The sequence below is a fragment of the Tachypleus tridentatus genome, chromosome 8, assembly GCF_004210375.1.
Source record: "Tachypleus tridentatus isolate NWPU-2018 chromosome 8, ASM421037v1, whole genome shotgun sequence".
NCBI lineage: Eukaryota > Metazoa > Arthropoda > Merostomata > Xiphosura > Limulidae > Tachypleus > Tachypleus tridentatus.
Genome location: NC_134832.1, coordinates 154773191 through 154784688, shown reverse-complemented (window position 1 = coordinate 154784688; position 11498 = coordinate 154773191). Strand labels below are relative to the sequence as shown.

The window sequence follows — 11498 nt, the reverse complement described above, 5'->3', positions numbered from 1 at the left end:
TCAGACGACACTAAAATCAGGTCAAATAAGCAACACTTGACGTTGCAGTCTGTATTGCATTAGTTAAGCCTTATTACGTACAGCCTACATCCGATAACAAGATTAATTTAACACTGCAACTTTTAATAACTTGTACAATCTGAATACGAAAGCATATTTACCACCGTCCTTTGTTTACGTCCGTTAAAATGAAGTGCATGCGCATACGAATTTATATAGCAAAGATACACGTGAATTTCCATGACAAAGAAAACGAACTATTGTCATCACACTACACAGTACAGATAGCGTAACTGTAAAGGTAAGCCTACAACGACTTTATGTGTACAAGGCAGTAAAGAAGAAAATTTAAGTAATTTCTTATTATATTGTTGATTGGACGTTATTTTCTCTGGATAGTTTAAATGAATCCATCAGTGAAGTAAGATCCTAACAACAATATATATCTGTAAAAAAATCATACAAATATCAAGTTGAAAACTTTATAAGTTAACCTGGACAATTATTCTGATAGATTTAAAAGTAATTTTACCAATAAGCCCCAAAAATGTTTCTTCAAAGTTCCTTACGAAGTGTAAAAGAACAAATTATATTCACTATATCTGAAACACGGAGAAAGCCACGAAGTCAGCGACCCCAAGATTTCAGACATGTTTCTCCCTGACTTAGAACACATAACCAGGAAAAGAACTAGTCTTCACCCCTACAACTGAGAAGCACGTTCAGTGGCGCTCTAATCAAACACACACAGCCCAGGCAAAAAATAAACCATAGAGCTGTTTCTGCTGCAAAATTATGAAACGATTTATTCTGCAAAATCCACAAAAAGTAAAAAACATAATGACAATGATAATTTATGAAAAACAAACAAACAAAATAATGAATGAACTTGTATAGTGAGGGTATTAATCTTCATATATTAGTTCCGTACTATTAATATGTTCATTGTTTATTAGAGAACAACCTTTTTCAAGTTAATTTTATTCTATTTAAACAGAAAATTGACAAGATATGTTCCAGTGTTCATATTTTCAGTAAATTTTAGTGGCATTTGCCTTGTTGTAATTTATTTTAGACGAATCAAATTTGAACAGTCTCGTATTCTAATTTGACTACATTTGTTTATACACGTAAATGAAAATTTACATATTTGATTAATATCCTCAATAAAGATGGCGTACCTATCCTAGGTGTCATGTACAGCTTATGCATATTTTAGTTAAATTATTCTAAATTGTTTTTAAGTTTAACTAGTAATGACGTTTTTTTTCTTCTAACTCTACATGAAATTTCGGATGTATTTTTACATTTATCAGATTCTTTTTTATTTCAAATTATTTTCCGTAAATTCCTGCAGGGTATAACATTTCTTGAGCAGTTTGTAACATTACTGTCAGTAACACTAACCAGTAGGCCCGGCATGGCCAGGTGGTTAAGGCATTTAACTCGTAATCTGAGAGTCGTGGGTTCGAATCTATATCAAACATACTCGCCCTTTCAGCCGTGGGAGCGTTATAACCTTCGGTCAATCCCACTATTCGTTGGTAAGCCACTAATTACTAAAAATATACTTTTTTCATCTGCTCAGAAAATGGGAAACCAAGTAACAAATTTTGGTTTGAAAATATAAATTAGAATCATTCATGTTAGGTTTCGTATTGTTAAAAGTCAACAAATTACCACACAACATTAGAAACAAACAAAAAATATCATTAAACTGAAAACAAAATAAACGTATCGTATGAAAGTGAATTTACAGTCTAAACCAATTATTGGTTATTTAAAGTTCATCTTAAACAAACAGTATTCTGTGGATAATCAGAGCCAGTAGTTTCATACAAAAACTGTGTATATTACTACAATGTTCTATACGTTTCGACGTTTTAATGATGTTTAGTTCACCAGGTGTATAAACATTGGAGTGAAATATTCTAGTGTGCAGCATTTCAAATAAAAATTGATATTTTTTTTAACATTTGTACAGAACACATAACACCAGAAGGAGGGTCACCTACAGTAGGATAGTGTTGTTATTTATTATATGTATCACCAACATCCCTATAACACGTCCAGTTATCTGTTTTCGCTCGCAATTTCAGCTTATCTGGTAGTCTAGAAGAGTTCTCTTGTCCCAACAGATGAAGGGATCTCCCAAACCCCTCGAGAGCCGATACAAATTTCCACCCTGTATCAAAGTAGTAGAATACTATATATATATAACAATCCAAACCATAAATTGTTCAATTTTTGAATACGTTAAAGTATATATACACCATCCCAGTTATATTCGAATGGAACTTTTTGGCAATAAGTTATGGTATATGAACACCCACCTAAGTTCTACTTATATGGAACCCTTCTCAATACGTTAAGGTATATAGGTACCCATCACAGCTGTACTTACATGGAACACTTCTCAATACGTTAAGGTATATAGGTACCCATTCCAGCTGTACGTACATCGAACACTTCTCAATAAGTTAAGGTATATAGACAATCATCCCAGCTGTACTTACATGGAACACTTCTCAATAAGTTAAGGTATATAGACACCCATCCCAGCTGTACTTACATGGAACCCTTCTCAATACGTTAAGGTATATAGGTACCCATCACAGCTGTACTTACATGGAACACTTCTCAATACGTTAAGGTATATAGGTACCCATTCCAGCTGTACGTACATCGACTACTTCTCAATAAGTTAAGGTATATAGACAATCATCCCAGCTGTACTTACATGGAACACTTCTCGATAAGTTAAGGTATATAGGTACCCATCCCAGCTGTACTTACATGGAACACTTCTCAATACGTTAAGGTATATAGGTACCCATTCCAGCTGTACTTACATGGAACACTTCTCAATACGTTAAGGTATATAGACACCCATCCCAGCTGTACTTACATCGAACACTTCTCGATAAGTTAAGGTATATAGGTACCCATCCCAGCTGTACTTACCTGGAACACTTCTCAATACGTTAAGGTATATAGGTACCCATTCCAGCTGTACTTACCTGGAACACTTCTCAATAAGTTAAGGTATATAGACACCCATTCCAGCTGTACTTACATGGAACACTTCTCAATAAGTTAAGGTATATAGACACCCATCCCAGCTGTACTTACATGGAACACTTCTCAATAAGTTAAGGTATATAGACACCCATCCCAGCTGTACTTACATGGAACACACTTCCATATTTTCATGTTATAAAACATTTAAGTTTAATCTGTGATTTTAAATTAACGTGGATGAAACAGAGAGACAAACTTGAAATAAAGTATGGCGACAAGTGATCTACACTAACAGTTATATCACCATGAAATGTTACGACAATATAAGTAACTTAACCGGTATTGGCATGGTATTGCTACAGTTGTTCACCGTATAGTAATTCACACAATAAACAAAGTAACTTATCCGGTATTGGCATGGTATTGCTACAGTTGTTCACCGTATAGTAATTCACACTATAAACAAAGTAACTTATCCGGTATTGGCATGGTATTGCTACAGTTGTTCACCGTATAGTAATTCACACTATAAACAAAGTAACTTATCCGGTATTGGCATGGTATTGCTACAGTTGTTCACCGTATAGTAATTCACACAATAAACAAAGTAACTTATCCGGTATTGGCATGGTATTGCTACAGTTGTTCACCATATAGTAATTCACACTATAAACAAAGTAACTTATCCGGTATTGGCATGGTATTGCTACAGTTGTTCACCGTATAGTAATTCACACAATAAACAAAGTAACTTATCCGGTATTGGCATGGTATTGCTACAGTTGTTCACCGTGTAGTAATTCACACAATAAACAAAGTAACTTATCCGGTATTGGCATGGTATTGCTACAGTTGTTCACCGTATAGTAATTCACACAATAAACAAAGTAACTTATCCGGTATTGGCATGGTATTGCTACAGTTGTTCACCGTATAGTAATTCACACAATAAACAAAGTATCTTATCCGGTATTGGCATGGTATTGCTACAGTTGTTCACCGTATAGTAATTCACACAATAAACAAAGTAACTTATCCGGTATTGGCATGGTATTGCTACAGTTGTTCACCGTATAGTAATTCACACAATAAACAAAGTAACTTATCCGGTATTGGCATGGTATTGCTACAGTTGTTCACCGTATAGTAATTCACACTATAAACAAAGTAACTATTCCGGTATTGGCATGGTATTGCTACAGCTGTTCACCGTATAGTAATTCACACAATATACAAAGTAACTTATCCGGTATTGGCATGGTATTGCTACAGTTGTTCACCGTATAGTAATTCACACAATAAACAAGAAACAATTCGTACCCCACTCATTACAGCAACCTACGAAGTAATACATCATCAGAACTCATATAAACATATATTATAAACATATAAACATATTATAAATATATTTACCCTTTATAAGAGAATCTTAAGCAGTTTTTAAGCAGTTCAAGAAAAACCTGTTTAAAAGAAATCGCTTTTCATCTTCCATAAATCAACAGTCCGGAATATCAGTGGTACGTAATGAAAAAAGCCACCTATAGCTACTTCATAAATATATTGAGGTTAATACATCACAGGTGTATTTAAAAGAATATTTATACGAAATACACTTTTAATTATTTAATCAAGTGAAAAGTGTTTACTACTGAAACTGTTGTCCGTGGATAAGATGCTAGGATGTGAACTAGAACTGTAAGGTAGAATCACTGATCCTAAGAATGTATTGTATTTTCCAGTGAAATCACGAATAAAATAATTGTAAAATATAAATACCGTGTGAAGATGAATGAAGCTGTATTTGTTGCACGTGTCCCCACTCCATTAGACCTAAAACTCGTTTATGAGTACAGGTGACATTTGTAGAGCTCTCTATCACGTGTAAGCCAGTCTTTGTGAAAGTATTTAAATGTGTAATGTCATCCATTTACACGTGTGTTAAACATTTGAAAATAATTTTCCGTTAACGTCTTTAGAGGTAAACACTACAAACAAGGAACTATGAAATTAAGCATCACTGGAAGCCCATGATCATGTAGTGGTAAACAGCGAGTGGATTACGAGTCGAACGCCTTAACCCACCTGGCCATGTCGGGTTGATACAAAGGTTGAAAAGCCTTACAATGGAGGACTTGCGAATTAACCAATTCGAGCTAACATAAACTTGAAAGTAAGAACTCACGAGAAATTTAAATTAATAATGCATAGCTTCTTCACATATTCATAACAGTGAGATTGAGAATATACACTGATGGCCAAAATCTTAAGGCCAATAAACATAAAGAAAAAAATATGCATTTTGCATTGTTAGACTCAACCACTTATTTGAGTAGAACTTCGAAAAATGAAAATAAGAAAAGGGCAAATAAATTAAAAACTTTCTTAGCATTTAATAGGGAAAATGTGAACATTATGAAATTAGCCTAAATACTAGCTGGTCACAAGTTTAAGACCTTACTGAAACGAAACGTTAATCGGTAAACACGTAACGAAATTTAGTTATTTGTGTTCAAGTATTCGCGTTGTCAACATCTCACACTGACATCTCCTGTGTTACATTGGGTAAAAACATGGCAAAGCCTAAAAAGTTGACAGTTCACTAAGTTCACTTAGGCATTGGATTTCTAGATCCCAGCCCAAGCAACTTTATTGCCAGACCCTGAATCGCGCCGTTTGAATTGAACTGTATTCATGTTGACATTTGCTAGACTTCTTCCTTTCGGGACGGGTCCCGGCCATTCTTTCCGGTGCTGCCTTTGCCTCCACCCAAGACAACATTTAGAGAGACATCCTCCACCCAAAAAAGAGTTAAAAAATAATAATAATTAAAATAAAAACAATAAAAAACTTATTTCTAATAACAATTCACGAAAGGGAACGAAGAGGAACCACAACGTTCCTGAACACCCCAGTTGGAGAGAGAACTCTTCTGATTTCTCTCCCTCTAAACTAAACCCCTGCCACGTTAGTTTGAGTTTGAGTTTGAAAAGTTGACAGAGTTTGAACGTGGCAGAATTGTCGAGCTGCAAAAGCAAGGTCTCTCTCAACGTGCCATCACTGGTGAGATTGGGCGAAGTAAAACTGCTGTTGTAAATTTCTTAAAAGACCCTGAGGAATACAGAATGAGAAATTCAAGTGGTCGGCCCAAGAAAATTTCGCCGGCGTTGAGCAAGAGGATTTGACAGGTTGTCCGGTAAGACACCAGTCGATCGTCGAAGGCCATTACGGACGCAGAATGTAGCTCAAGAACAATAAGACGGATCTACGAGAGAAAGGCTTTAAAAATGTAAACGTCTTCAAAGGCTACGCTTCCTTCTACACCACGAAACAGCTCGGTTAAACTTTGCTGAGAAGCACAAAATATGAGACGTAGAAAAGTGGACGAAGGTTTTGTTCTCTGATGAGAAAAAAATTTAACCTGGGTGGTCCAGATGGCTTCCAACATTACTGGCACGATAAGGGTATCCGACCGGAGACATTTTCTATATGACACAGTGAAGGAGGTTCCATCATGATCTGGGGTGCTTTCTCCTTCCATGGAACAATGGAGCTTCAGGTTATGCAAGGACGTCAAACAGCAGCTGGCTACATTGGCATGTTGGAGAGAGCATCCTTATTGACTGAAGGCCCTCGCTTGTGTGGAAATGACTGGATCTTTCAGCAGGACAACGCTGCAATCCACAATGCTCGCAGGACAAAAGACATTTTCAAGGCGGATAACGTGATTCTTTTGGACCATCCAGCGTGTTCGCTCGAGCTGAACCCCATTGAAAATGTTTGGGGGTGGATGGCAAGGGAAGTCTATAGAAATGGACGTCAATTCCAAACAGTGCATGATCTTCGTGAAGCCATCTTCACCACTTGGAATAACATTCCAGCCAGTCTTCTACAAACACTTATATCGACCATGCCAAAACAAATGTTTGAAGTTATTTGCAATGATGGCCGTGCAACTAACTACTGGGACCTCTTGTTGGGCATTTCCTACCCTGTGTAGGACCTCTTTTTGGTATGGTCTTAAACTTTTGACCAGCTAATATTTAGGCTAATTTCATAGTGTTCGCATTTACCCTATTAAATGCTAAAAACGTCTTTTATTTTTATTTTCCCTTTTCTTCTTTCGAAGCGCTACTCAAATAAGTGGTTGAGTCGAACAACGCAAAATGCTTATTTTTCTTTATGTTCATTGGTCTTGAGAGTTTGGCCGACAGTGTATGACTGGAGAAAGTTTTAAGAATAGTATATGTTACATTTATATATATATATATAAAACAAAGAATATTTGACAGACGAAATTATTAAAAATTTAAAGCATCATACATAGGCATAGTTCTGATAAGAAAAATGTTTGATTAATAAAAAATAGTTTTAGAAAAGTAGTAAAAAATGACCCATTTAAACCTTATAGTTCTGTCTGTTGTATGCCAATGTAACAATTTCACAAGGTGTGAATGGATATTTACCAAAATTGTTATGGAGGCTCATTAGATCCATTGGAAAATGCATACAAATTTTCTGTTTTGAATTTAGCGGGTTTTATTGGTGTTTTTGCTTTCATCACTTTTTTGTTCCTTGTTGTTTGATATCTACCAAATTTAACATGAAGATTCGTTAGGTCAGCGCGAAGACACTGCAAACTTTGGATTTCACTTGGGTCAACGCGGAGATACATGCAAACTTTGGGTTTCACATTTTGTTTTGCAGTTTTTTATGAGCTTTTTTTTATTTTACTATTACATATAAAATAAATAGCTTTTCATGTCCCAAGATAACCTTTAATTAATCATGAATTAACATATCTTCAGTCCAGAGAACGGGTTCTCTAGCTAATAAACATGTATAACTTTGGAGAAAAACAGTTGTATGTGTTTAGATATTACATTCTCAATTTCAACAAGTTTATTTTTCTCATATTTTAACTTCTTAAAGCCATTTATTTCTTTAATTGATACAAATCTTTTTAAAAGCTTTTTTGAAAGATGAACGTATAGCGCCATCTGCTGTGTCTGTTTATAAAATAATTCTTTGTTACACTTTATTTCTTTTATGAATTTCGCGCAAAGCTACACGAGGGCTATCTGCGCTCCTTAATTAAGGCGTCCTTAATTTTGCAGTGTAAGACTACAGGGAAGGCGCCTAGTCATCACCACCCACCGCTAATTCTTGGGCTACTCTTTTATCAAGGAATAGTGGGATTGATTTTCACATTATAACGCACCCTCCCCCCCGCCTGAAAGGGGGAGCATGTTTGGTGTGAGGGGGATTCAAACCCACGACCCTCAGAGTTGGGGTCGAACGTCTTAATCCACCTGGCCTGTTGGATGTTATACAATATTCTTCATTGTTACATTTATAATGTTCGTTCAGAAGCGCTCGTGGCTAGTCCGGAAGTATAATTTTGTTAAATTACTACATCATTCAAAACTTTTCATCACAGCCGTTACTTGTTTTTTGTTAATAAGGATTTACCATTGTTTCTGTACAACCCCAACTATGCATTCAATTATATTTTCTGCTTCATTAAGTACATTTTCTACTATACTTCATTCCTGTTTTCCACAACGTCATTGGTTATACTATATAACCGTTTCTCTCTAGCTTCTAGTAGTCCTTATTTTATTGCTTCAGTTTCTAATTGTTTTACTTTATTTTTATGTTTAGTTGGTTTTCTTAACTCATTCTCCCACTTCTACTGGTGTCAGCACTTCAGGAAGATTTCTTAAAGTACGAAGTGCTTTGTGAAAAGTCAGTTTATTGACATCATATTGACGCGGCTGACGTCATCAACTTCATTCTGTAACTTCGAACATTGTTCACGACATACCTGTAGGGGATTTACGATGAACGTGCATAAATATATTCCCTGAGGTTCTATGTTCTAGGTGCGTAGTGAAGCACAACTAATCTTTTTATTTCTTTATATCGTGCAACGAGAAGCCTTTTGTTTTTCTAGTGTTAAACAAGCGACACTTATAATCTTCGTTTTTGTATACCTTTTAAACACTGCCAGTCGATCAGTATATCGTTCAAAAAAATACGATACATCTCTCTAATATTGCAACATGTTTTTGTTATATGTGTACTTGTTTTACTAAATGGCACACCCCATTAGAAACGTGACGTCATGCGCGTGACCTCACGCTGGTGCACGGACATGGTAGCGAGAGTGAAAGTGTCATATTTCGCTCGTATTCGTGTTCCTTCGTTGCGATTCTGTTCGGTAAAAAGGTTCAATAATCTGGTGAAAGTTTGTGTAACCTGCTCACTGACCTTGTTGCTTTACGATGAACATTTAATAATCATGGTGATTTGGAAGGTAAGAAATATTAACTAAACATGAATTATTTCAATCCATTTTAATTAATAATAATTCATATCTTAAGCATAAGTACAGATACTGATAACACTAAGTATACACGTACGGTGTTAATACTCTATCTATGCATATCTTTATAAGGCAATAATTTATTTATGTGTACTAAGATACTGTTACTAAATAAACATAATATTTGGTCCAGCATGAGAACGAGAATGGTACGTCTGTATTTGCTATATGGTAACTGACTACCAGGTACTACCAGTTTCAATATTAGAAGTTTAAACTGAACTTATAAAATGAAGGCCCCCCCACCTCGCGGTTATTATATGAAATACAGTGCATTCTACGTCAGTAGCTACGCCGTCTTCGTAGGGTACATGCTTAAACCAACAAATTTACATTGAAAATGAATTGACTTGTTTTAGTAACAGCACCATATAAGTTAGCAATAATTTGTGCTAAAAGTATACAGCTCTGATGAAATATAGAGTGAAATAAAATAATAGTATCGTTATTATGAGACGAACATTTTTTGTCACAAGAACTGATCATTATAATGTTCTTTCTCTCGAGTGTTTTTTCTTTCAGCAAAGCCACAAAGGCTATCTGGTCAGCCCACCGAGGGGAATCGAACCCCTGATTTTAGCGTTGTAAATCCGGAGACATACCGCTGTACTAGCGGGGGGCTCTTTCTCTCGAAGAAATAAAAACAATAAAAACTGACAATTGTTTCCATTTGGTTAATTAATTATAATTTACGAAGTTTGGTTAATTTGCTGGCATTCAAAATCTATTACTTCAAGCTGGACCAATAACATTTTTGTTTTCAACAAACGCAATATATGAAATTCAAATTTCCACAAATCCGGGGATTTTCGCTGCCATTGAAGACACGTGTTATGTTTTAATTCTTGTATTAAATTAGAAACGCGGATTTCACACGAAGTGAGGTGGCGTGTTTACAAAATATATCGTAAAATGTCGACATTGGAGAACTTTCTCGAAGTGTTAGAAATGTTTTATTTTGTTATTAACGAGTTGAAATATCCTTTTAGTATAGATTTTAGTAGATGTTAGGCTTGCTTGGGTGTAGCATAGAACTAGAGCAGGAAGGACTTGTTAAACCACGCTGAATGGGGGAACTAAACTTATTTTAGCGTTGGTTGTCGTGCATGTTAAGTAGTTTAACGAGAACGATAAAAAAAATTACCGATCAAACTTTTCATGTAATTACACGACATGAGCCTGCGGCTAAAGTAACTGTTGATTCAACTTGTTTACATATAACTCCACAGGATAAGCTTGCTGTTAAAGTAACTGTTGGTTCAACTTATTTAATTACACAGGATAAGCTTGCTGTTAAAGTAACTGTTGGTTCAACTTATTTAATTACACAGGATAAGCTTGCTGTTAAAGTAACTGTTGGTTCAACTTATTTAATTACACAAGATAAGCTTGCGGTTAAAGTAACTGTTGTCTCAACTTGTTTACATTTTAATTACACGGGGTAAGCTTGCTGTTAAAGTAACTGTTGTCTCAACTTGTTTACATTTTAATTACACGGGGTAAGCTTGCTGTTAAAGTAACTGTTGGTTCAACTTATTTAATTACACAGGATAAGCTTGCTGTTAAAGTAACTGTTGTCTCAACTTGTTTACATTTTAATTACACGGGGTAAGCTTGCGGTTAAAGTAGCTGTAGATTCAGCTTGTAATAACGTAAGTTTTATCTGCTGCTAGTTTCATTTGACTGTTAAACTTGTAATAAACTGATCGCATGTATGTTAGTCCGTATATAAGATTCGTTTTCCTTGTTTCATATATTCATGAACCTTGCGCCAACAAGAAGTCTCTAGTTATGTATATACGTTTAACTGAAATGTTAATTATTTGTTAAGCAGTTGTTCAAGTCATTCATTTATTTATTTGTAAATTCAATTAATAAATATTTTTCTTTTTCTATAGAGCCTATTCTCACGTATAAATATGGCGATGTTTATTTTTCTGGTGTTTCTGACTTTAGGTAAGTTTATAGTGTGTAAGTAGGCTTATTAATTATATTTTAACAGTAAAATATTATGTACATTTTTAAACATTCATGATGTTATGAAATTACGTTGGTTCCTTAACTCTTTATATATATAAAAAAAAAGTATAAC

At 35.1% G+C, this 11498-nt stretch overlaps 1 protein-coding gene across 8 annotated transcripts in view; it reads left to right on the top strand.

Moving 5' to 3' along the window:
• Positions 1-8884: 8884 nt before the first annotated feature.
• The window catches only part of LOC143223784 (dual oxidase maturation factor 1-like), a 36346-nt gene continuing 33732 nt past the window's right edge, over positions 8885-11498 (top strand). The window contains exons 1-2 of one of the 8 annotated variants that reach the window (XM_076452208.1): positions 8885-9337; positions 11305-11362. In XM_076452208.1, coding sequence (XP_076308323.1) covers positions 9146-9337; positions 11305-11362 — 250 coding nt within the window. In that variant the 5' untranslated portion in view covers positions 8885-9145. Of the gene's footprint in view, positions 9338-10420; positions 10654-10724; positions 11059-11304; positions 11363-11498 lie in introns of those variants that run through there. The other 7 variants (XM_076452205.1, XM_076452209.1, XM_076452203.1 and 4 more) reach the window with 7 other exon arrangements.